The 26,220-nt window shown below is 42.4% G+C and overlaps 1 protein-coding gene and 4 non-coding genes across 7 annotated transcripts; all 5 read left to right on the top strand.

The window, feature by feature from the left end:
* The first annotated feature begins 28 nt into the window (after nucleotides 1-28).
* NOP58 (NOP58 ribonucleoprotein) lies at nucleotides 29-25,203 on the top strand. 3 transcript variants are annotated; one of them, XM_086466254.1, is made up of 15 exons: nucleotides 29-73; nucleotides 4,552-4,628; nucleotides 6,335-6,387; nucleotides 7,470-7,594; nucleotides 8,618-8,754; nucleotides 9,735-9,799; nucleotides 11,083-11,217; nucleotides 12,105-12,250; nucleotides 13,193-13,319; nucleotides 13,981-14,144; nucleotides 14,851-14,985; nucleotides 16,242-16,303; nucleotides 18,809-18,942; nucleotides 23,988-24,103; nucleotides 24,860-25,203. In XM_086466254.1, the coding sequence occupies exons 1-15, from the start codon at nucleotides 29-31 to the stop codon at nucleotides 24,914-24,916; spliced, it is 1,578 nt and encodes a 525-aa protein (XP_086322380.1). In that variant the 3' UTR covers nucleotides 24,917-25,203. The 3 variants fall into 3 exon arrangements, with proteins under 3 accessions (XP_086322380.1, XP_086322379.1, XP_086322378.1); XM_086466253.1 differs by having other exon boundaries at nucleotides 23,985-24,103; XM_086466252.1 differs by having other exon boundaries at nucleotides 23,985-24,203.
* LOC147415479 (small nucleolar RNA SNORD70) lies at nucleotides 6,655-6,743 on the top strand. Its single transcript, XR_015183518.1, has one exon. It is a non-coding gene; the product is annotated as a small nucleolar RNA SNORD70 (small nucleolar RNA).
* Nucleotides 10,385-10,472, top strand: LOC147415478 (small nucleolar RNA SNORD70). Its single transcript, XR_015183519.1, has one exon. It is a non-coding gene; the product is annotated as a small nucleolar RNA SNORD70 (small nucleolar RNA).
* Nucleotides 12,352-12,435, top strand: LOC147415477 (small nucleolar RNA SNORD11B). Its single transcript, XR_015183521.1, has one exon. It is a non-coding gene; the product is annotated as a small nucleolar RNA SNORD11B (small nucleolar RNA).
* On the top strand, nucleotides 13,487-13,569 carry LOC147415476 (small nucleolar RNA SNORD11). Its single transcript, XR_015183522.1, has one exon. It is a non-coding gene; the product is annotated as a small nucleolar RNA SNORD11 (small nucleolar RNA).
* Nucleotides 25,204-26,220: the final 1,017 nt, after the last annotated feature.

Here is a 26,220-nt window from a genome sequence, read left to right as displayed (position 1 = left end):
CCCCCCATCCCCTGGGGCCGCCGCCGCTATGTTGGTGCTGTTCGAGACCGCCGCTGGCTACGCCATCTTCAAGGTGAGGTGCGGAGGGCCGGCCGGGTGCGGCGCCTCCTGCCCGGCCGCGGCCCGTCCCCTCCCGCGTGTGTCTCAGAGCGAGGGTGGCTGCTGTCCTGCGGTGAAGCAGAAGTGAGGGCCGGGGGGGAGCGCTCCGGGCGTGCACTGGGCTTACGGGGAGCAGCAGGGACATGGGGCGAGTGTCCCCGCACCGGGGGCGGCTGCTTACAGAGTTACTCGGTGGGGCGGCCCTGTGCGGCGCCTCTGGGGCCGGGCGGGAGCCGGCAGTAGGAGTAGAGAGGCCGTGTTGTGAGGGAGGCCGCGGGCCAGAGGTGCGGGGAAGGGGCTGCAGCTGGAGTCTGAAGGTGCTCGGGGGGAGGAAGAGGGGCTTCCTCGGTGGTCCTGCCGAGCATCACCCGTGGCGCTCATTTCCTCCTACGTGTAGGAGAGGGTTTGGTAGGAGGGCGAGCACCTGTGGCAGTACCCCTTTTGGAGTCTCTGGAGGCATCCGGATTTGGACACGTTGACCGCTTTCTCTTCCGAGCTCTGCTCTCGTGGCTGATATTCTAGGAAAACCTTGTGGATGTAGGAAGGGGTGTGTTGGAGACGGGCAGCGTGTGCCCAAAGGGGTGTGCAAGGTGCCTTGGCCTGAGTGCGTTGCCAAAAGTGGGGCTCGTCGGCTGGCTGAGCACACGTGTACTTGTAGTGTGTGGTTTGACTTGCCTCGCTCAGCTGAGAACGTGGGGTGGAAGGAATAGACTGCCTCACAGGGCTCTGCCGGCTTCCTAATGAGGTGGCTCAAAGCCTGCAGTTTCGTCGTGGTTTGAACAAGTCTAAACTAGAGCTGCTACAGTGCTGTGCTCTCCTCTGGCCTGTTATCTTGTTCAAGTGTTGATGCCTGTACAGTTCCACCAGCTCATTCACAGAGTTTGATCATAATACTTGTATTTTTTCCCCCCAGCTTATTTTTTTTTTTCAGAGTTTAGCTTGTGTGAACATGAGTGCAGGTGCAAAGAGAACAAGGCACTGGTTCCTTTTGCCCTTTTCTGCTGCAGGACTACATCCTTGGTGCTCTACAGAGCAGTATGTTTACTTCATCCGACCTGAAACCTTTCCTCCTTATTGGGCTGCAGCTGTACAATTCAGGCAAGGAGGATTTCAAGATGTAAACTTCAGGGAGAAGAGAGAAATACTTCTAAAAGCAGATAGCTTCTGTTCTGTGCCCCCCCCCCCCCCCCCCCCCCCCCCCCCCCCCACCTGGGGAAGAAATACATGTGGCAGTCTCCCTGAAGGTTTTGCTCACTGGATGTTCATGCTGGCTAGTGTCATGCACCTTCCAAGTTATCAAAAAACCCCCCACGTTATCTCTTGGATAGGCTCAAACCTCTTGTGCAGTGAGCCAAGCCTTTTTAACGTTTCACAGGAGCTGAAAGCAGGGTAGGTGTAAAGCTAAGGTAGGAAGAAGGGTATACAGAGAGATCATAGAATGGTTTGGGTTGGAAGGGACCTTGAAGACCATCCAGTTCCAATCCCCTACAATGAGCAGGGACACCTTCCACCAGACCAGGTTGCTCAAAGCCCCATCCAACCTGGCCTTGAACACTGCCAGGGAGGGGGCAGCCACAGCTTCTCTGGGTAACCTGTTCCTGTCTCTCGCCACCCTTACAGTGAAGAATTTCTTCCTAATATCTAATCAAAATCTCCCCCCATCAGTTTGAAACCGTTACCCCCTCCTCCTATCACTACACTCCCTGGTAAAGTGTCCCTCCCCACCTTTCCTGTAGGCCACCTTTAAGTACTGGAAGGTCTCCCCAGAGCCTTCTCTTCTCCAGGCTGAACAACCCCAACTCTCTCAGTCTGTCCTCATAGGAGAGGTGCTCCAGCCCCTGATCATCTTTGTGGCCCTTCTTTGGACCTGCTTGAGCAGATCCATGTCTTATACTGGGGGCCTCAGAGCTGGACACAGTGCTCCAGGTGGAGTCTCACAAGAGTGGAGTAGAGGAGGAGAATCCCTTCCCCTGACCTTCTGGCCGTGCTGCTTTTGATGCAGCCCAGGATGCGATTTGCTTTCTGGGCTGCGAGTGCACACTTCTGGCTTGTATTCAGTTTTTCATCCATCAGCACCCGCAAGTCTTCCTCAGGGCTGCTTTCAACCCGCTCATCCCCCAGCCTGTATTTGTGCTTGGGATTGCCCTGACCCAGGTGCAGGACCTTGCACTTGGCCTTGTTGAACTTCGAGGTTCACACAGGCCCACCTCTCCAGCCTGTCAAAGTCCCTCTGGATGGCCCCCCTTCCCTCCAGCATGTCAACCACACCACACACCTTGGTGTTACTGTCAAATTTGCTGAGGGTGCGCTCAATCCCACTGTCCACTTTGCTGACAAAGATGTTAGGTCCCAGTGCTGACCTCTGAGGAATGCCGCTCATCACTGGTCTCCACACAGACACTGAGCTGTTGACCGTAACTCTGAGTGCAACCATCCAGCCAATTCCTTATCCACCGAGTGGTCCATTTGTCAAATCCATGTCTCCAATTTAGAGACAAGAATGTCGTGTGGAAATGAAGAAGTCACTCTGCAGAAGTGCTGTAGCACTCTGCTGCAGGTGTCACCAGCTGAGGTGTGGGGTCTGGCTGTGATGTGTGTGCAAAGCTGCTAGAGGGCACCAGGCACCGAGGAGCAGTGTTCAAAGGCAGGCTGTTAAAACACCTGCTCCGTGGGAAAGACAGGACTGCAAATGGTGTCGGGGCTGGATTTGGGAGAGGTGAAAGCTCTCTGCTGGAACTGAGCAGAAGTAGTATTTTATTAAAATAAAAGTTTTGAGACAAGCTGTGGTTTTCCATGCTGATTCTGCTTGCAGCTGCCACGGCCAGATATGGCGAGGGCTCTCAGTTACATAGCTTTCCTTTCCTAGACACAGTAGCTGTTCAGCTGAAAACCTGTGCCATTGTTACACTTGTATGTTCATTCTCTACCAAAATGTTCTCTGCAGAGTTCAGCTTTTTTTTTGTTTTTCAAGCAGTCTGTAAAGATTGTCACTTCTAGTTTTTTGAGGCGTTTTGGTGGGGAGGGGGCGGTGTTTGGGTTGTTTTGTTGGGTTTTTTTGTTTTTTTTTTTTTTCCAGCAGTGTCCATGGATGCCTATTGCCAGCATAACTGCGGTCTGCCTTTATGCTTTGGTGATCAAGAGCTGTGGTCCTCTGCAAGCTGTGTAGCTCCCATGTATTCCCCTGCAGGTGTTGCTCCCATCAGAGGAGCAAACAGTCTAAATAGTAAGGGCAAATGTGGCATAGCTGTGTTCTAGATCTTGGAAGACTTTTTTCAATGAGCCTTATACTATCTTGGAGGATGCAAACTATCCATAGCCATGTAATTTCTATATACTAATAACGTTTTAGCAGCTTCTGTGTCTTTGTTTTTCTCTATGCATCCATGTCTCTTTATAGAGGCTCAAAATTCTGTAGTGCTCAGTGTAGGAAAGATGAATTGGAGGAAAGAATCAGCAGGCTGAGGAAAGGAAGAGTTGCTCTGAGGTTTTTCTGTGCCTCAGAGTTCTGTGGGAAACAAGTTCCCATGTTTATTTGCTCAGCTAATAATTGAGTTTAAAAAAAGACAACCTCCTTTGACTAAGGTTTACAAATCTGCAAGGGAACAAAATCTTACAATCCCAAGAATGATTTCTGTGCTGCACTGAGTCAAATTTCAATTGTGTTGCATTTGCGTTGTGGGGATGAAACCACAAGATTTTTGAGTGAGGTATAACGAACATAATGTCATAAAGATGTTGACTGTATCGTTCCCCTGAGCACTTTTCTAGGAATTTGCAGTACACTCTGTTTTGTGAAATGTTTGTGGGCTCTAGGGGTGTAATTGTTAATCTTGTGCTGCTTAAAAATTGAGGGGGGTCCCCTTTGTACAGAGATGGGATTAAGCCATTGCTGCCTCTTAGGTAATTCTTGGCTCAGTTGATTACCAAGTTGTGGTGAAAAGTCGTCTTTATAGAGATGTTCTCTTTCTTCCTTGGGCTAGCTCAGATTAATGAAAATGATTTGTGGGAGCACTCCTTCCTGTTAGGTGTCCCAGACATGTTTGTATTTTCCCAAAGTAGTGGCAGGTTTGGTTTTGAGTCACTTGGGTTGTGAATGAGTCCTGTAGAGGAGGTGGAGCAAGCCCGGTTTTGATAAACAAGGAGGGAGTTTTGCTTTAATGTGCAGGTTCAGAAGGGCCCATTATTGAGCAACTTCTGTAATTCAGTTGGAAGTAAAAACACTGTAATATCATGTGTATATGTTAGTAGGATAAAGCTACTGAGAGAGAATGGTGAAACTGGAGATCACCAAAATTGAGTTGACCCAATTGGTATTAACTTCCAGTGGCTGGATACACCGTAAATCTGCTTCAGGTCTTCTCTGCTGAATGCAGGGTTGAAGGTTTTTTCAAAAGGGCTTTAAGTACAGTTGGGGGGGGTTGTGTTTTGTTTTCTTTTTTTTTTCTTCTGCAGGTTCTGAATGAGAAAAAGCTCCAAGAAGTTGACAGTTTATGGAAGGAATTTGAAACTCCTGAAAAAGCAAACAAAATGTAAGTGGCTTTATGTGAGGATAGCAGCCTGGCTTTTGGCATGATGTGACTGCCTGTGGTTATGCACATCTGAGGTCCAGAAAGAAATACTGGTTTTTATTTTTCAGTATTTTAAAACCTAAAAGCTGTGAACAATGATATTGTGAAGTTTGGTATTCCAGTTTGTTTCTCTGACTATCTAAGTGAAAGTAACTTTTTTTTTCCCTTGCAGTGTAATTAAACTGCAGAAGTCATTATCGTGTGTCACTGAAGCAAAAAAAAATTGAACAATATTTTAAGATCTGGATGGACATTCAAGCTTGTAATGCTGTAACTGGCTGAAATCACAGGGTTTTGTGCTTATAGGAAATTGTTAAAAAAAAAGTTTAATCCAGCTGAAACTAATAGCATGTGAATCACTGTGAATTGAGAGTTAGTGGTGTTGCCCATGCCATCAGGGAGTGTTAGCACCACTATGTAGCTGCGCAGGGATTGCAGTGTCCACTGACCAAGCTGGCCTTTGTAGCAAATTGCCCTAAAGCTGGAGACAACAATGGATTCCTTCCAAGTCTGTCTAGGGTGTTTTTATTGGAAGATTTCTAACCAGCTTTGGTTATAACTGATACCTCTGAACAAGCTGTGCCTTGTGATTTGTATTTATCCTGAATATCCCACATCTGCCTGTTGGTAATGTTGTTAATCTTGTCTTGGAAACATCGCCTTGGCCGCTTGCTAGACAGGATGTGGCTCTTAATGGATCTCAACTCTGATCAAAGTAATTCCTATCTCTCCTGCCTTTCTGAAAAAGGCATCAGTGTAAGCCTGGAGCTTCTGTTGGGCTCTGCGAATGCTTAACTGGAGCATTCAGCTTTATCTGTGACCTTGCTTCCTTTGCAGACACTTGACTCACAAAGAGCATGGTTAATCAGAACTGGATTAGTCAAATGCCTGTCCCTGACAAGGAATTTACTGGATTGAGATAGCTTCTTAACTGTAACTGTTGATATCAACACCACAGACTATGAGAGGGGGAAAGAAAGGGAAGCTGGGCCTAAGAATCTGATGCAGTGTGGTTAAACACTGTCCATATGATTTTTGGCTTTAGTCAGCAGTTAGAGCACAGAAGAATTTTCTGTTGTTTGTTTTAAGCTCGGCTCAGAACTTGTATTCTAACATCTAGTTACAAGAGAGGACTTGCAAATTCATGGGCAAAGAATCAGTTCAGTTTTAAAGTCTGTGAAAATACATTCCTTTGAAAAGCATGTTAAATCTGAGCTGTGCGGGCTATGCATTCCACAGAGGCAGAAGGTTCCCGTTTGAAGATGAGTCGGAAGATGCTATCATCAGTCAATCAGCAGTGACACCTAGTTAATCAGGGTGCAGTGTTGAAATTTAAATGGATGATGTCTGTCTTTAAATATGAACTACAAAACAAAAAGGGGGCTTAGGTTTTCTGATTGTGTTGGTCCTAGAAACACTAAATCAAAATTCCTTTTTTTTTTTTATGAAGTTTGTAGGACCCAGCTGAGAAGTCACATCAGGCTCAAACTTAATCAGTAGGTTTAGTGTTCTTCCTTCTTTTTGAGGATCTGGATATTGATCTCTGCTGTCTTGCAGTCTTAGGGAAAAGAAGGGAACTATAATAGCAGAGGCGGAAAAAAAAGTAAAGTGGTTATAATATCTGGTTTATGCACATTTATTTACACACTTGTATTTTTCTTCTGTAGTGTAAAGCTGAAACACTTTGAAAAATTTCAAGACACAACAGAAGCACTTGCTGGTAAGTGGGCTAACACCATTCTTGCAGGAGAAACAAATCCAACCCTGTCATGCACTAGTTCACTTGTTACTTACCTCTCTCCTCTCTGTTTTTTTTGCTTAGTTTTTAAATTACAAATTTTTCAAAGTCCACTGTTTTTGTTGTTTCATGTGATCATCCATCCAGTCTGTAGTGCAGTAGAGGTGTAATGAAGTCTATTTTTTTCCTACCATACTTATTTCCCAAGCAGCTCACTAATGAGCACCATGTAGAAGGTTTTGACTGATATTGCCTGTTGTCAATGATGGATTCTTGCTGAAGCTGAATATAGCTGATTTGAGTCATTGTTTCGTCACTACCACTGAGACAACAGACTGATATCGGAGTCCACATATTACTACAACTGTCCTTGTTTTATGGATGCATGTTATGGAAACGTTCAGTGGAGCACAGAGCTGACCCACAAAGAGGGTTGTATAACTGCTTGCTTAAAATATATTGTGTGGGTTTGTAAAGGTTTTACAGATCTATTAACACTTGAGAATGAAGAACGTCCTTTTAAAATTCTTCAGTCTACATGCTGTATTAAAAGGGTCCATGTCTGGCTGCCCAGTCAGTGCGTTTGGCATCGTTCTTTGTCAGGCTTTAGATAGTACATTGTCATCATCAGAGGATGCAAAAATAAGCCATTACTCAATTCAGGATGCCATGGTTGCTGACTAAGGGACCTGGAAAATGGTTGGTTAATTAAATGGTACGCAAAATGTTCCTGTATAACTTTGCATTCGGAAATGTTAATCATATCTAAAGCATATGGCATACTGTTTGTAGAGGTCCTGAAACAAAATTGACAGAAATAGAGCTGAAACCACATGGAGAAAGGGGAGGCAACTGGGAGAAGGTTTTTAGATTTAGGCCTCCAAAGGAGCAAGTACATAATTTGCTTCTATTTCAATTTTAGCCACCTTATGGCAAAGTTGTATTGCATCTCAGATTAGAGCTACTGTGGGCAGTTAAAATAGAAATACTGAGTTAGGAGTGCTATTTTTACAGGTTTTAGGATGGGAAAGAAACGGCATATTTGGTCTCTTTGTTTCATACAGCATCTACAGCTCTTGTAGAAGGCAAGCTCAGCAAGAACTTGAAGAAAATTCTCAAGAAGATAGTGGCAAAAGATGCCCATGAACAGTTGGCTGTAGCAGATGCCAAACTTGGAGGTGTCATAAAGGTGGTAACAAATTTTGCTATTCTTCCTTTTGTCTCATGCTACTGAAATCTTATAGTCAAGTTCCAGAGGTTTTGCCATTATTAGCAATGAATTACGCTGCCAGTCCTGTGGAAGTGCAGGAATCTAGTTCTTATGATCAAATGAGTACTGCATGTATGCTGGGAAGATGTTGTCTTGAGTACACAAATGAATGACATGGTAAAAGGGCACTGAGGTGTTCAGGTTTGCTTGATTTCTCTCTTAAATATTGGTTAGAAACCCAGCAGAATTAAAAAAAAACAGTTTCCCTAGTGATCCCATCCAGAAAAAGGGGAGGGGGGAGGAAGCAAACAAAAAAAATCAGCCAGGCAGACAGGCTTATTCATCTCTAGCAGATGCGCCAATAGTGGGGTGATGACTTACTGTCTTGTTGGGATTACGCGTCGTGCTGCCTTCAGTCTACCAGCAGTTGTGCACATCCTTCAGTCCTTGCCTACAAGAGGAAGGAAGAAGTACAGTAGAGGTGGACTGCTTTTCCCAGTGTCTCCTAGGTGTCAAATAACCAGGTTCCATCTCGTGTCTGCTCTCTGTTCTAGAGATTTTTATTCTGAGCACCTCCTCATGCTGTCTTAGGAGACTGGTGTAGGCTGCAAAATAAAGAGTATTTAGTGTTAAAGTGAATAATAGCAAGGACTCTCAGTTTTGTTATCTGAAAAAGACCCAAAGCCCCCAACCCTCTATGTCTGAATTTTCTCTCTGTGGCCAAACTGTTTCTAGTGAACTGCAAAATCTTGAATCTTCAGTTCCGGTGTCTACATAGCAGATAAAGCATTATTTATAAGTCTCCTCTCCAAACTGGAATTGTTACTGTGTGGGGAACTGGGGGTGTCACTACCTTGAGCATCAAAGATGACTGAAACTATTGTGTGATCACAGGGTTGCAGTGGGAAGACCAGGTATAATGAGATAAGGCTACTGGAAGAAAGGCTTTAGAGGAATGTCATTGTCATGCCTGACTTTGGACCATTGATTTCCATCCTGCAGGACAAGCTGAATTTGAGTTGTATACACAGCCCCATGGTTGCAGAGCTGATGAGAGGAATTCGCTCACAGATTGAAGGGCTTATTACAGGCCTCCCTTCTCGAGAGATGGCAGCTATGTGTCTGGGTCTGGCGCACAGGTGAGTTCCTACAACAGCTCTATTTCACCCCTTGTTGGCCCCAGTCCTATGTCCTTGGCTATGCTGTGTTTAAAACTCCACTTAAATCTCCATTGCTACTGAGAGGCAAGGTGAAGCCCATGACTTGCTGATTTATGCCAGAATAAATACCTGTGTAATACATAATGTTGATGTTAAAGGCAGCATTGTCTTCCTGCCTTGCTATCACTGCCTTTTAGGTTTAGAGGAGCAGTAGTTAAATACAAAGTTGTTGGATCAGCATAGGGTCAAGCATTCATTCATGAGTAACTTTTAATCCATATTCTGACGTGAGCTTGTCCTGTGCATGAGCCATTGTCAAGTTAGAGAACTGCTTTGCTGTACCTAATTCCCTAAAAATAGATGCTTGTTAGCTTAGAAAATGGGTATTAATATTGAAAAAGGACTTTGAAGAGGCAAGTCCTCGATGACAACGAGTGTCTTTTACTGTAGCATACTGAGAAATTTTAAACACACATTAAAGCCAGATGGTAATGGGCTTTCTCAGACAATCAGAATCTGTTCCAGGAAGTTTCTTCTGTTGCGTCACATGAGCATTGCTGATACTTGCTGCTGGGTAGGTACAGTTTTGTGGAATGCTTCCAGCTGCTGCAGAACTGGAAGTGCTGTTGACAAATCCTTTTTGTGGAGAACCACAGAAAGGAACCAACAGCCAGTTTCCTGCCACAGCACTCGTGTTCAGCCTTCTGCACGTGGTGCAGATAGCCTTAACTTTCCCTTTCACCCTGGTCATGGGATATGTGCACGTATGCTTGTTGGAGCTGTTGTGAAACTTGTGTCAGCATGGCTTCTGGCCACAGCTGAGAGCAGTCAGTGGCATAAAACTGCGCTGGTATGAATGAATGTATGGACAGCTGTATTTGTGCAAAGCAGGAACAGGTGTGATGTACTCTGCAGCAGGATGTCAGGATGCTGATGAAACTGTATTTCTGTCTCACCAGCCTTTCCCGATACAAGTTGAAATTCAGCCCAGACAAAGTAGATACCATGATTATCCAGGCAATTTGTAAGTATATTTGGAGCTTAAATTATTAATGGATTTGGCTTTTAGGGTAGCTGACTTCTTTACATTGTTTACAGAAAAGTCTTGCTGTCAGTTTCCTCCTAACATGTTTCAGTAAATTGGGCATTAGTGTTCAGCTGGGCATAAGGTGTGTTTTCTTAATAGACAAGCGGGAATGTTTTTAGGGCGATAGAGTAAACTGACATCTACTTTTTCTTAGCATAGACATCAGCTGAAATACAGGCAATGCTAGTTCAGTCCTCTGAGGATTTCGCTTCCCGACATGCGTCCCTTCTGAGTAGTGTTGGGAGACTGAGCCCCACAGGACAGGATTGACTGACCCTTTGTTTTGGGTGGTGTCTTGCATAAAGGGCAATGCAGACATAGACGCTTATGTTAGGCCTGTAAAACCCACTGCAGTGTGTAATGCTGCATTCTATCTCCTTGCGTTCTTAATGGAAAACAGACTGAAATTGTAAATGCAGCTAGGAAAGCCCATTCCTCATTTTTACTTGAAGACATCCACATCGTAATCGGCATGCTTGCTGTGAAGCAGTGGTGAGGAATCCTGTTTGGAATATTAATTCCCAAACTGTTGTCAATGATGGAACATAGTTAAGCTGAAATTAATGATTTAATTCAGTTGCTTCGTCGCTACCACTGAGACAACAGATGGGAATGTTGGTATTGTGTTAGCGGGAAATGTTTTAGACTCAGGGATTTGTAGCAATATATGCTGTGGGTGTTATACTCTTACGTTGTAAATCCAGTTATTGGTCATATCTGGTAAATAGTGAGCCTGATGGATTTGTGTTGGGTATATTTATATTATAAAGGCAACTAAAGGGCTTAATACAATCTTTTAAATCGAGTAATCGAATACAAGTTCAGTTTCTCACCATTAAAACACTTTTTGTTAAAGTTTCTTAGGTGGCTAAGTTTTACATCAATCTTGTGTGTAGCACTTTGGCTGACTGAGAGGAAGAGTAACTTCCAGGGGAACGTGCTTTGCAGCTGTTAAAGACGTCTGTCCAAGACAGTCCCGGTGATGAAACTTTCAGGCCACAGTCATGGGAATTCTAATGTTTTTATAATATTGTGCCTAGGATTACGCAGTTATCTGAAAAGTAGGCTTCTAATGTACTGCAGCTTATGTTTCATTGCAATCTTTATGGGATAAAATACTTCAGTTTGTCTCCCTTGCACTATTTAAATTTGTTAATTTAAGAGTTTTCTGGTTTTAGATTATCTTTTTAGAAAAAAAAGTCCATTCTTCTTTCTTGCAGCACTTCTTGATGACTTGGACAAAGAGCTGAATAACTACATCATGCGCTGTAGGGAATGGTATGGTTGGCACTTCCCTGAACTGGGCAAAATCATCACAGATAACCTAACATATTGTAAATGTGTGCGGAAAGTTGGTGAGTAATAAGGAGGCATGAGCCTGGAGAATGTTGCATGTTAGTATGCAATGCATTAATGGCACTGATTTATAGACTAGTGACTCAGTCATCCAGCGAGTCATCACCCTGGATACAGTCCTGCCTTCAGCAGCAGCGTAAATAGGGCCAGTAGAGAAGTAGTGTATGCTTGCATCTATATGTTGATGCAATTTAACGTTTTGAAGCTTAAGAGAAAGCTAATACCATATCACCAGTTGGTTCGTCATGGACCATCAGCATATCTTCTTAGAATCACAGTTAGTCAGCAGACCAGTTTGGAAATTAGCTGCCAAAAACTGGTGTAAAGAGAATTGCTGCCTGTTTGCAGTGTTCTTGGAGACAACTGCTATAATTATAAGAGCAGAAAGAATGACCTCTAATATTTTGGACACTTGCCTGACCTCTTAGGCATGTGCTTTGTGTTGATGATTTTATTTATTTATTTTAAATAATGAAGTTTGCAGTCCACAGAGAGACTTCTGGTTTTAAGGGTGCTTTTTTTTTCCCAATTGTAGGAAGAATTACATAGGTTTGGTTAGTAGTAAATGACTGCTTGCTTCCTGGAATTCTTCCTTTGTCGTCTTGTGACTGAAAATTTTGCAGCAAGCAGTTACTGAAAAGGTGAAGTATGCAGTGTTACAGAATAAGGGCCTTTTTTCTAGTTTAAAATTTAGTATTTCCAACTATTCTCAGCTAGTATAAACATGAAGTCAGAACATTGACACATATTTTGGGAGTTTGGAATAGGATGACAGCAGACTTGACTCACTGTTGTTATTTAGGCCTTTTATCTTCATCTGTTTCTGTGCTTTTTTACTAGTTCATCTCTCCCCCAGCACAAACATGCTTTCATCTGTCCCCCACAGGAGACAGAAGCAATTTTGCCTCCTCTGATGTTTCTGACATCCTACCAGAGGAGATTGAAGAGGATGTGAAGGCTGCTGCTGAGATTTCCATGGGGACAGAAGTATCAGAAGAAGATATAAACAACATAATCCATCTCTGTGATCAGGTATGTACCCATGGATGAATAGCAATAGGAACTTCACTTTAGCTGTATGAGAGCCTTTTCTGCCAAGGAGAGGTTTTCCGAGGGCATTGTTAACACACTTATGATGGCAGTGATGATTTGTGTATTGTTGCTTTCCTGATGTACAGACCTGAGGGTGCACAGTCACTACCTCATCTGAGCCATCTCAGAGTGCTGATGCCTGCACAAAGTCCTACGAAAATGGCAGTCTTGCTTTTGCAGCAAATTTTGGTATCATTGTGCTTTTAAGTCTTTGTGATAATGACACTGTATAGCCTCTTTTTAATCCGTCACTTTTGAAGCTAGGTGAGAAGCACTGAGGCCCCAAAAGAACTAGAAGTCCTATCCTGCTTTCATCTGGATTGGATGTGAACTCCCTCTGACTTCAGTGGTGCTAGTTGGATCCCTTTGTGACTTTACCAGGGAGTGGCAGGGTTAGGAGTTCCTGTTCGTGATCTAGACTGGGCTGCTTTTTTTATGTGCATTCTAATTGTGTGTATTTGTATGGAACAAGTAAAGAGCATTTATCCCATTTCAAGTGAATAGTGGCAAAGATTTATGTGAAAACTGAATGTTCCAGGGGTTTGTCCTAAAGAAAATGTCCTTATGAAGTATTTTTGCTCTGCTTCGCTGTGCTTCGCTGTCTTTGGCATGGTGTCAGCTCCTGTATCAGGAGCTCTGCTAAGAAATTAAGTTGCATAAGGGAGTAAGCAATATAGATCCAATATACTTTATAGATGGAGCTCTGCTTTGGGAATATGCCTTATATAAAGCCTTCGATGACTCTGGCTCTTGGCTGTCTACACTTTGCACTTTGTTAGTCTCCTTCATTGGAATTCTCAACACTTCCTCATTTTAATATATTTAGCTCTTGGTATTTGTTGGTCAGCTAATGCTATTTCCTGTACCCAAACTCTGTGCCAGGTGATTGAAATCTCTGAGTATCGAACGCAGCTGTATGACTACCTGAAGAACAGAATGATGGCCATTGCTCCTAATCTCACCATCATGGTGGGTGAACTGGTTGGAGCAAGGCTCATTGCTCATGCAGGTGGGTTACACTGATCAGTGTAAGTAAAGCTTAGATAACCTCATCAGAGGTTTTCTCTGAGGAGCTGGTCAGCTAAAAGCATTATGCAAGGCCCTGATGAACATCTCGTGGTAGAGGGAGTGAAGGTAGCTCTTGAGGAATCTGAGAATTCCAGCATGAGCTTGGTAGTAGTCTGTGATGATGTTCCTGGTTGGCCTGAATTCTTTTTGGAATATGAGGGCAACTTCAGTCACTACCTCTTCTGAGACACTTACTGAGCCTCCTGCTGATAGGCCAGTCACTTCTGTGGTAAAATGCTGACAAACTGGCATTAGGCTTTTGTAGTCAGACTTGCTCAAGGTAGCAGCCTTATTTCAGTTGTCTGTTCTGCAGTTCTGTGATGTCACGTTCTTGCTGCCAGACTTTGTCAGGAGTAGGCATTACTTTAGTGGAATGTGTTTTATTAAGTCAGCCTTCTTTCCTGTTGCTGAAATCAAACCAAGACAGTTGAAGCATGAAGGACTGAAATGGCTTATCTGTCCATCAGGAAATGAACATGAAGCAGCTCTCATGGAAATAGATGGCTCTGAGCTTCCTACTTTTTAATAGTGTAGGAATGTAGCCTCCTGCTTCTCTAGCTGTTCTGCTGACAAGTTACTATTGCTGTGTCACCTCCTTGTAGGCTCCCTCTTGAATCTGGCAAAACATCCAGCTTCAACAGTTCAGTTACTGGGTGCTGAGAAGGCACTCTTCAGAGCACTGAAGACTAAACGGGACACACCTAAATTTGGCCTCATCTATCATGCTTCCCTAGTGGGACAAACCAATACCAAAAACAAAGGAAAGGTGAGTTGCAGAATTGTTTACCAGCTTGGCATTTTCCAGAGCACGAATATCTGTTGATGAGGTGGCTTGAGCTTCACAGTGAGACTTTCTATGGCTTGCTTTACTGTATTGCTTCATGGTTACATGGGACATGCCACTGTCCCACAAATCTTTGTCATTCATTCCTGTTTGAAAAAGCGGGCTTGTCCATTAGACACATCTGAGTAATAACAGATGCATTCCTGCTGAGTTATGGTGTAATGCTGTCTTTCTCAAGGGATATGTTACTACTTTGTTCTATGTGGTAGTAAACTAAGCTGTTACAGCCTTTAGTCTTGCTTGAAAATCAGACTCTCGTGCTAAAGCTAGTAACTTACGGCTTGCTTTTAAAGAGCTTAGGCTTTCATAATGCAAGTGGGTGAATATGTGTTTGAATTGTGGAGAAAGCTATCTAGCTGGAAACTACACTTCACACTATTGTAATCTAAAGGTTGTGATAGAGTGGGATATGTATAATTAACTTGCTGTCTCAGATGTTTCCCTCTATTTCGTGTTCCAGTAACAGTATTTTGATGTTGAAAGAATGATGTACCAATTGTTTTTTGGACTAAATGCTGCTAGTAAATGGTTACTTTGTTCTTTTGTTTTTGGGTATGGTTTCTAGATCAGAGTGAATCACTGCCTTATGTTAAGTCTTAGCATTTAATATTATTTTTGGCTTTTCCAGATTTCTCGAATGCTGGCAGCTAAGACTGCCTTGACTATTCGTTATGATGCCCTTGGCGAGAATACCAGTGCTGAAATGGGAGCTGAGAACAGACTAAAAGTAGAGACGAGACTGAGGCTTTTGGAAGAGAGAGGGGTAAGTCTAGCACAGGGCTCCATGAAGCTGACATTCTTGTTTATAGTAAGATTTTCTGATGCACTGCTTTCTGAGTCTTTTCCCTTCACTCCGTTGTGTGATATAGTGTCACTCTTCTTCTGTAGTTTCTCCTGAGCTTCACTGGAGCAGTAGGGTTTGTAAGCTGGCTGCATCCATTTTTCTTGGATGCATGTTGGTTTTTCTTGTTTACATGGCTGTCTTCATTTACATTATACTGAAAAAATCTTGATTCTGAACAAGATGAATAAGATCATAGCTTTACATTTGACTACTCTTTATTAATTGCAAAGATATGCTTGTTACTTCATAGCTTCTTTCTCTTCACCTTAGAAGAAAGCATATTTGGGTTTTCTCGCCTCCTCATATTTTCCACCCTGGTTTCCCAAAATCTGAAAACTGGTGATGCTTAGTCTTAAGGAGCTTTCTCTGCAGCTAAAGCAAGATGTTATTCTGCAAATGGCTGCATTGCCCTCCGATCACCTAATGCATATCCTGCCTCTCTATACCTGCTGTTCTGCCTGTTGCCATCTGCGTAGCATGCTCGGGGAACATAGGGTTCACTTTCCTCTTTTAGGTGGCATGCCTGCTGCATGCGATCTTGTAAATGATGACTAGGTTCAGCTTTCCAAGCCTCTTTCTAATGCTGTAGTACTGGTACCCACTGGAACAAACAAGAAAAATCCGGAAAAACCTGCCTGCTCCTCCTTGAGCATTTCATGGAGGGGTGATACTTCCCATCAAAACAAAGTCAAGGACCCACATAAATACCAAAACACAAACTGATCACCTGACAAGTACAAATTTAATTCAAATCCAGTCTGGGGCCTGTATTGTGGTTTTAAGCCTGGCTTTATGCCAGTTGTAGGGTGATACCTGCCCTGACATGCAGTTATCCTTGGAAAAAAAGAAAGCATGCGCAAATCTGAGCTGGTCTTGGGAATTTAGAGGTATGATGTTGTATGTCATGTGGCTGTGGTATGTTTGATCCAGTACTAGATGCCCTTTAATTGAATTGGGCTCTTGAAGAGCAATATTAGAAAAGCAAATGCCTTTCTTACCCCAGTTACCTCCTTGTCACTATTATGCTCCCAGGTGTAAGACTCGTCCACAAGAGCCTGACCAATAATCTGTGTCTATATTTCCATCTTAAATTCCTTTCAAGAGCTGTAGAACTTGTGTTGTGAACTGTTTTCATCAAGAGTAATTTGTTTTTCACTTCTAATTTTTTCTTGTAGATAAGAAGAATAAGTGGCACTGGAAAAGCCTTGGCCAGGACAGACAAGTATCAAAACAAGAGGTGTGAATCGTTTTTTGCTTTCAGCTTGGCTGAGTATAAATAACTCCCCATGTTTTTATTTCTGAGAAGCTTTTTGGTTGTGGGCTGAGTTGACTTCAGATCCAGAAAACATTTTCTGTGCTCTTAAACACTAATGACAAGTCCCATTGCTAATGGGAATTTCCATTTTCCCCACACTTTACAGCTGTGGTAAAGGTAGTGAACTGGAGAAACAGTCCCGATTTTCTAATAGTAAATTACTGTCATCATCAGATAACAAGTATATTTAGATGCTATCAGCATCAGCTCAAAAAGCTGGATAGTTAGGAGAGCTAATATATAGCAGCTTTATTTAATACAAGTCTGAATAAATTAAATTTGAGAAAATCAGTGGTTGAGTGTATTTTTGACGTGGAAGCTGTCCTAGAGACCTACTTAGTTGTCTTACTCTTAGAAGAGAAAAAAACCCCAAAAATTGTGTTGAGCAAAGCTTCGTTTCCTTGTTTAGGTCTCGTGTGTAATAAGTAATGCGTATCTTAAGCAATAGATAGGGTCTGTACTCTGGACACTGTTAGAGCAGTTTCTGGTGCCTGAAGTGACACTGTAAATTGCAACTGGGACAGCTGAACATCTAAGGATTTGAACAGGTTATTATTAGTCTGAGCTGTGGCATCTGGGTTTTTCACCGAGTTTGGTTGCAGGCTTCTTGCTTAGCTTGGCCTGCTTATTTTGCTGAACCTTTGGTGTAGAGAGGGCAAGTGCTCAGCAAAACCAAGGCTGGGTGCTAGTTCTTTGAGGAAAAAATAGCACCCATCTGCAGTCCCCAAACATCTCTCTTAAGCGTAGCTGTAACTTTCATTTCCATATGCTAAGCATTTTAAAGTGTAGTGATAGCTGTGATTTCTGGAGGAGCTTTTGAAAAGACAGTATCAGGAAATGAAGCATCAGAGCATGTAAGGAGGCAGTAGCTTAGGGAGGAGGGTGTTGAGGAGACAACATACATACTGGTTTTTGACCTCTTGAAATGAGGAGTCATGAATTCCTGCCAGGACATGTTTCTACTGTTAGACATGCTTTGCAAACGTGTCTAGGCTTGGGAAAGAGACTGAAGATAGTTCCTGGCTGTTTGGCTTAGTCTGGCTGCCTAAAAGGGAAACTAACTCAGTCCCTGTCAAATTGTGCTTGTAGTACAAAAATGACAGTACTGCTCCTTTATGGAGATTGTTTGAAGAGCTAAACTTATATTTTAAAGAGATTGGCAAGAATCTCTTAGTCTTATTTGGAACTATGGATCCTGTATGAATTGGCTACATCAAAGTAAAGTTTCAGAAGTTAATTGGGAGGTAGTTTTTAGAGATGAGGTTCAAGTGAAGCACTTCGGTGTGCTTTCCAGAAAAAGATGCGAGGGAGTGCAGTACCTATCTTTGGCATATTGATTTGCTGGGGTTTTTTTATTTTTTTTTTTAATTAGCAGTAGTAGTATTTTGACAATGACAAGGAAGCTAGTGAGCTCATGCCTGCATTTAACTGAAGCAGAGTCCACTGTTTGCAAAGGCTGTGTAATCGATTTCTGCAAAGCAGAAAGTACGCATAAGAATAATTTCAGATGCTTAGAGGGTTAATTGATGATACCGTCTACTAGCATTACCAAATGTTTCATGGTCTGGTCACTAACCTCAGTTGCTTTTGTAACCTGTACAAGGCAGCTACTTCAGATTGCTACAAAGTTTGGATGCTCAGTATGTGGCTGGAGGGGAATAGTTTAGGTTTACTGTTTTAAAACTGCTTTCTCCTTCGCTAGGAGTTCTGTTCTGAATGATTAAGAAAAAAAGTGCTTCATTGCTATTAGATTATTCAATTACCCTGAAAAGGTCCAACTAAAGAGTACTGGGTTTCAGGGTGGTTGGTTCTCTGCAGCCTGTAGAGGAGTTTGGGACTGAACAAAGGAGCACACAATATTTGAGAAGAGTCAGTTTCAGACACAGATTAGGTATTTCAATGAGCCATGGCGTTACCCTGCCTTGTGAGTGGTCCCCTGTGAACGTAATGGTGGAGAGGCAGTGCAGAAAAAGAGAAAGCAAAGCCACTCCTAATCCAGTATACGTATTACCCCTAGGGTATGCTTATATGGCCTTAACAAATTGTGGGGAGCTGTGTGCTTGTGACCATACAGCTATATGAGAAAGGCTTTCAGCAGCCAAGAGATAATCTAATGGGTAATTGAAGTGCTCTGTAAAGCCTTGAACAGATATAAACCAGAACCAAACTCTTACTTAACTGGTATCTTCTGTTCAGATCAAACAGTTGTACTTCATGGGGCATCTCCTGTAGTTATGAGTACGGATGAACCATTCATGTATTGGAGAAAGGGCCTCGGTACCTCTAGGTGCTCTGTTAGCTGAGCAAGATTGATTTGTGAGTGTTCTCGGGAGGTTGTATTGGGAGGTTTATGTTCAACTCCAGGATCTTACCTGGGGGCTAGCTCTTCTTTTTGTTACTTAAACTGACTTGTTTTCTTAATTACAGTGAAGTAAAAATATTTGACCCATCTGGTGACGCTACGCTTCCTGCTGTTTCAAAGAAACGCAAAATTCAGGAGGTGGAAGAACAAGACACAGAGGTTGCTGTAAAAGCAAAGAAGTTCAAAGCAGAGATGAAAGGTTAGTTGCTGCATCTGTGCTGCTGGCATGTCTTTGTGTGCATCTTGCAGTGGTGCTTAACGCTTGCGGCCAGCCACAACACCTGGTTATTCTCCCTGGGTATGATGGTGTAGTTAAAAAAAAGTAATAATCCTGTATGGACTGACACCAGACTGCAGTCAATTTACTTTAAATGTCTGCTTTTAAACAGTTGTAAGTATATAAGAACATTTAAAACCCAAACTTGTATTCTTCAGAATTTCTTGCTCAGCAGGTTTGTATTTAGTGGGCCTTGATACCTTGAAAACAAAAAAAGCTCCTTTCTGTAAAACAAGAACTTGCCCAATTTTCTTTAAAGAATATTGTTCCATTCTGTATAAAAATGCTTTGTGTCATGTATCAACATATAAACATTGAATGTAGGAACATGAGGTGAAATGACACTTGGAAATTTGAGTCTGAATTTACACAATACATGAACAATTGTTATTCTCTGGAGAACTAGAACTGAACTATGGGCACAATTGTTCTTTCCTTCCCTGATAAGTTACTGTGTGAGGAAAGATTTTGGACTGCAACTTCAAAATAATCTGGTTATATATTATGGTTCATTTTAAGAAACATTCTCTCCTTCTCTCCAGTGTGTACTTCACCTCTAAATGGCTGGCCTAATGCTTGCTGTGATAGTGGAGTACCCAGTGGGGGGAAAAATGGGGGAAAGAAAGGAAAAGGAATATGACTTTAAGTCACTTTTGTGAGACCCTGAGGCAGATCTGGGCATGAGCTACTCCAAAGTTTTATCAGCTGCCTGTGCCTGCAGCAGGTGAGGGCTGTCAGAGCCTTCCCTTTCTGACCTTCTCTGTGCTGCTGTGTTCTAGAGTATCAGAGTGTAGTTATGCTGGTTCTGTACCTCTTCATGCTCAGCTGACACTGAGGTGTGATCTTTCCAAACGCCAGTTGGTTCATGGTGTCTGTGTACATGGATGGAGCGACTTGTAGGAACCTAAACCTAGCTGAGAATTAAAGTCGCACTGGAGGGAGAATCGTTTGTGCTATAAAGCAAACAATATCTGTGCCCCAGCTTGTTCTCTTGTACTTATCATAATGAGACAAGGACACATGAGTACTTTGGAGGCTTGAACTTTGCCCATTTGCTTTTTGGAGAATGTGGGTGTCCTCACAGCTACTGCTTTTGATAATCTTTTGAACTGACTTCCCTTACTATAGTCTCAGAATTTTTCCCTTGGGCTTCCCTTGCATTATCAAAGCAAGTTTTGACATCTCACAGTCATGAGCCCCTCTCAGGTGGAATATTACATTTATTTCCAGGCTGGTCTCTTACAGAATGAGGATGCTATTTCTGTTCATAGATTATTATTCAATGGATCCTGCTTTTATACAGAAACGTGTTTGTTTGCTTCATTTGCTTTATTGAGCATTGATACCTCCTGGTTCAGGGGCTGGACAGAGCTTAGCAGGTATCTCTGTGGACTACTGAAATCTATGCTGTTTGCTTGGTTTTTTAAACTTGCCAAAACATGAAGTGCAGGATTCAGATATGTTGCTTTTCTTCCTGAAAAGATAGGGCATCTTTCAGATGTGTGGATCATAGCTCCTGCTTTTTCCCAGTTCTTCATATCAGCTGGGTCGTTTTATTTGGATGTTTGGGCATTAGAACTAGCTGTGCCAGTTGCTTCAGACTATGGAAGAAGTGTTTTGAGAGCTTATTTATCTCCTATCACCTGTATGCAGAATTAATCCCTTCAGCCTGTCCTCTTGTGCCCTTTAGCACTGCCCCTACGCTTACAAGTTCTTGTATTTGACCACCCAACAAAGTACATAGATTTCTCTGACACAGGCTAAACAGACCATGACTGTGCTCTTTTTCAGTATAGTTGGTATGATTGCGCAGTGTGCTAGAGGGGGTGGTGGTCAGAGAAGCTTGAGTAGTTCGGTAAGTTCTGTAATACAGAGTGCAGAGGAGGTCCCATCATTAAGATTTATGTTGCATGACCGCTTGAATATGCATGAGCCTTTAATTTCTGCTGTTCTTGGCTCTATTCTTTTTGATGTAGGGCTTTATTAAGCTTTTCTCTGGTCAGAGATTACACACCCAGACATAGTGTTGTGAAAGAAGTCTCTGCCTCTTCCTTCCCCATGCTGTTTGTGCAGCTGCATGATAAATAGGGTTGGAGGAAAAGCAGTCTAGGGGGAAAAAAAAAAAGGAATTCTTCAGGCAGATCAATTTTGGTCTAGTTTGTATTACAAGAAGGTGGTAAGGGACAGTAATAAACTGGGAAGCTGCCACTGAAAAGCTGTTTGTCAAACTATTGCTTTAATATTTGTTGTGAAGGGGGACAATATTTTGAATTGTGCTAGCCTGAAATGTAAATGTTACTGCAAGATGAGATGTGTGGCATTTTCTGTCTCCTTGGGGTGCATGTATGGCAGTACTTTGGATAGGAACTGCTAGGGCGGTTGGGGGTGAGGCGTGACTTCAAACCGCTTTCACCTTTTACACCTAAAAAGAAACCAAGCGGAAGGATAGTGCCTGAAACAACTTACAATCCACTTAAGGAGTTGTCTTTTAAAACCTATTTTAATAGTGGGGGAAGGGAAATAGAACAGGTAATTTTGTGACTACAGTCTTTGAAGTTGAATGTGGCTCAACAGAATGCATACCACCAACAGGGCTAGCCAGTGCCCCCAGTGAAGCATTCAGCTTGCGTTTAAGCATCGGGATATAGTAGCAGCTAGTCACTTGGAAAGGTCTCTCTTGAAAAGAGAAATACCATCTTAAATTAACGGAGTGAACCCTGCAAGACACAAAGCCTTAAATGACAACAACGTCATGACATGGCATCTTTATTGATAGGCATTGTGACTTGATTCCGTACATGCGGAGCATCATGTGGAGGAGGGAGGGTACATCAGGCTGGTGTGTAAAAGCTTAGAGAAAACTGGTAGAAAATGGGTGAGTGGAATTACTGCTGGTGATCTCCAGCACTCCACAGGGCCATCAATCAAACTGCTCTTCTGGAAGGTGCTGCTTTCTGTGCCTCTGTGCCGGATAGTAGGAGCTGTTGTCTGTCTTGTCAGCTCCTGTTTGTCACAAAGAAACCCCACTGGGCTTGAATGACTTAGAAGTGTTGCACTCAGAGGGAAAAGGCCAGCACCCCTGGAGCCTTTACCCTCATTCTGCCTAGGTACAAATAGGTGAAGTCTTGTGATGAGCTTTTCTAGAAAGCAGCAGCTGAAATCTTCGGGGAGGTGTCTGCTGCTAGCTGTGAGAAGTGGCAGTGCCTGTGAGTGCACAGCGCATCATCTGTGGTTGTAAATGGTGACAGGCTTTACTGCCTGGTGTGTCAGACTTGATGACATGTAGGGTAATAACAGGAAGTTATTTTTCCAAGGTTACTACCCAACATTTTACTTGAAAATGTATAGTTTACCAGTCCAGCTGAGTGAAAATGTGTTGCATAGCAGAATATGATGCGTATGCTCCTGTTGTACTGTAGAGCTTTAATTTCCCTGTGTCATACATAGGGAGGTAAGGATAATTATTTTTACACACGTTTTGAATGCCTTATGCTTGCACACTGTTCAGTGAATGATGTGTATGATAGAATCCACTTACATTATATTTACCAGTTACTTTATCTTGAATCCTTTGCTGTTTTGCTTCTGGCATTTTTTAATGTCAGAAAACTGCGTGTGTTAGCTGGCTGTATTTTCCTGTAGATGCATCTAGAATTTTTTACCCTGAAGCCAGTTTTTTTGTTTGAAGCTTATGGTAGAGGCAAAGATTGAAGAGTCTTTTTGACTTACATAATCCTGCTGCCTTGAGGAACTAAACTTGTGACAAAGTACAATCCAGATGTTAGGAGCTTGTGTGGTTTGGGTTTTTTATAATTGCACTGGGTTTGTTTCTGTTATGTTTGTAAGTGGTAAGTGAGTGTGCTTAGATGAAATTGATTTGGTTTTGAGGGGGGAGTACAGTGAGAAAATTACTTATTGAGTCACACCTCCAGTAACAACTGTACACACCACAAACACCACTGGTTTCAGCATCTCCATTTTGTAGCTATTGAAGGACAGTGGTTGCTACATCATGAACTCACTCATGAGTACTGTGTACTGAGAAACTTGGTATCCAGCACTGGCTCAGCTGTGCAAATAAATTTAACTTGCTCTAATAACAGCCTGGCTACGGCATAGGCTGTCAGCTTGGTAATGATTTCTGCTTGGTTTCTTTACCTGGAGATCCTGAGACTATAGTATGTATCCTAGAAAATGAATGATAAATCATAGTGCCTTTACCACTGTGATTAGATAGGCCAGCTGTTGATGAATAGTTCTGAAAAATAAATGTAAGAGGGCGTTAGTAAATCTTGCCTTGAGTTAACGTTCCTCTCAGCTTATATAAATAATTCAATTCCTGTCTTCCAGGACAGGAAAGTTTCTGCTTTTGCATTAAATGCTTTATGTTAGCTCAGCATTAAGAGATCTTTGTTTGCCTTTCTAAACTGTAAAGAAAACTGGTCTGCTTCACCAAATTTCCAACATCAAGATAAGGAAATCAGTTGCAAACAAGCTACTGCTGGCTGAATGCATTTCTACTGTGGGTTTTACAGTCCTTCCACTGCTCTTGTGATGCTGGTGAAAATATTTGCCAAACTGTGGACAGTCTGTTTTCAGAAAGAATACCTGAAGGTAATTTGGCAGACAAATAAAAACACGCAAGTTTGTTTTAAACTTTGGGAGCAGTATATAGGAGTGATGTCTTTACTAGGAGATGTGAATAGTGCTGTCTGAACATTGTCACTTGTGTCTTAGGTAGTTGTATATTTTGATTATAGCAGGGAGTAGTCATACAGGTAAGGGCAAAGTGAAGGGAAAATAGATGTAGAGAGATGTAAAGAAGGGGCAGTGTGGTTTTCGGTATTTTGCATTCTTACTATCATCATTGCATCCTCTCATCTCATAGAAAGCTTTTTCTTTTGCATTTTACACTCTTAATAACTGACAACCTGTCTTTCATTTTTCTTCCTTCTGTGGTACAGAAGAGACAACTCTAGAAAATGAGGAACCTGTCAAAAAGAAGAAAAAGAAAAAGGATAAGGAAAAGCAAGTTGAAGAGGAGTTACTGAATGAGGAAGCCCTCACCAGCCCCACGGTTGAGGTAGAATTGCACAGCTGCCTGATCCTTTATGGGAATGGTTTCTTTCCGAAACATATGGAGAGTCTACAGGGGGAAAATATTCTTATCTGTATAACCCATGGTATGCAAGGACAGTTTTACTCTAGTAACTTTGTTTCATGATGTCATCACTGTAATGTCCAAGAAGACTTGCATTACAAAATAAGGTCTGGGAAACTTGTGACTGTAATGCCTCCACGTACCAAGAGTGTTTCCCCTCCTTTGTTCTGCCCACCCCCAGCTTTAGTCTTCTCTCTTTCTACATCTTTCCTAGTGGGGATGGTGTCCCTTGGTGCTGATCCACAGGCACCTGTCTAGCGTTTGGAGGTTGTAGGGAGCAGAGCCTGTACCTGCTGAATTGATGAAGCATCATTTGATGTCTTCTAGCAACAGCGGAGGGGATGAGACCAAACCAAACTAGTTGCTCAGTTTTGAAATGCTTTTCTTAATGTGGGGTTTAATTTTCTGCCCTTTGTTTAGCACAGCTACACTGCCTGACCATAGTGCTGAGCTGCCAGCAGTGTGGCAGACAGCGCAGCTACCACTGCCCGCTGGCCCCACCGTGCTGTAAACATCGAGTGCGTCTAGCAGGAGAGGAAGGGGAGATCTCTTGGGTTTGTGCTTTGCTGAGTGTGGCAGCTGCTGTGGTGCTTTGACTGTGAGCTCTGTTGCCTAGCTACGTGTGTTGCTTTGCTTCTTTGTTACTCGTTGTTCATAGGAATATTTGTTTGTTTGCAGAATACAGAGAAAAAGAAGAAGAAAAAGAAGAAAGCAAAAGATGAGGATGAAGACTGATGAGGAGCAGGGGGGGGATATTGGCCTTTGGACAGCTGCTTCAGAGTAGCATTTCTTGACATAATTTCTTTAGCCTCTTGCTGAAAACTGTAACTTCCCTGTATTACAAGAGGGCAAGGAGATGGATTTGATAGCTGTCTTCTGCCCTGGAACAGGATACCCCAGTGTCTCTGTTACTTCGGAGGATTGCTGGTTTTTTTGCAGTTTATTTTGTTGAAAAGTTCACATTAGATCCTCTTTTCATATTCAGCCTCTACTGATAAGGAATAAAAACATTTTTATGGAGATTTTATGCCTCTGTCTTTTCACTTATTTGCTGGTTTTCTAACGATTATCAGGACTATTTCTAAGATTTATTGTTCTAAATGAATTATCATAAAAAAAATTCTAAACATGTAAATGTTCTGATGCAGTTTATTCTCTAAAGAATTCAAAGATTGTGATGTTCCTAAGTTCTCCATAAAATTGATACAAAAATCTCTGCATAACATCAAATATGTGTTGAACAGCTGAGGTGCATTATTGAGTCTGCACTGTAATTGAGAGCCTTTTTTAATAATCTTTCAAACATTTGGTTTTGCTGCACTGACTGACAAGATTCAGATGAATGTTTTGAACTAACTAAATTGCTCCTGTGGTGATTGTGGCAACTTTCTTTGCTTGATTAAAAAAAAGAAAAGCCCAGGGCAAAATGACATCTTCAGCTATCTGACAATGAAGCTTATTAGTAGCAGAAATCAGCCATTTGCCAGTTCTGCCATTCTCTGTAGGGGATACAGATGCACTGAAGTAGCATTGTATGATCAAGACACTAAATCTCTTGAAGCTTTATGGTGGAAAACTTAACAATTTTTATTTGACTATGCTTATTATTATGCAGTTTATTAATTTATATGAAAGTTTGGGTGGTTTTTTTCTAGGTGTAGTGGTAGACTATTACCTAAAGAAAATAGCAGTATCTTTAGCTGGATAACATCTGGTAACTGCAGCCAGTGTAGCTGGTACTTTTCTGTGGAATATAGCTTATTGGTGAGCTCTTGGTATTTAACTGCCTGTGGCTCGCTTATCCATTAGTGTAAGTGGATATACAGAATCCCTAACAAATCGGTGATGTGTTTATTAATGCAGTTCTACCAGTATCAAGAACATGAACTGCATTTTTTTCCTTAGACACAGAGGCTGCAGTGAGTTTAACTGCCTTAATTGAGAGGCTGGCCAAGGAGTATCCTGAAACAGCTACCGTATTGCAACCATCTCTTGTCCTAGGTGTTAGGTATGGATCCTTCTGTTGTGCTATCTGCAGT

The sequence above is a fragment of the Leptosomus discolor genome, chromosome 5 (assembly GCF_034619465.1).
Source record: "Leptosomus discolor isolate bLepDis1 chromosome 5, bLepDis1.hap2, whole genome shotgun sequence".
In the NCBI taxonomy this organism is placed as follows: domain Eukaryota; kingdom Metazoa; phylum Chordata; class Aves; order Leptosomiformes; family Leptosomidae; genus Leptosomus; species Leptosomus discolor.
The sequence above is the reverse complement of the archived record's forward strand: the minus strand, read 5'-3'. Positions and strand labels throughout refer to the sequence as shown.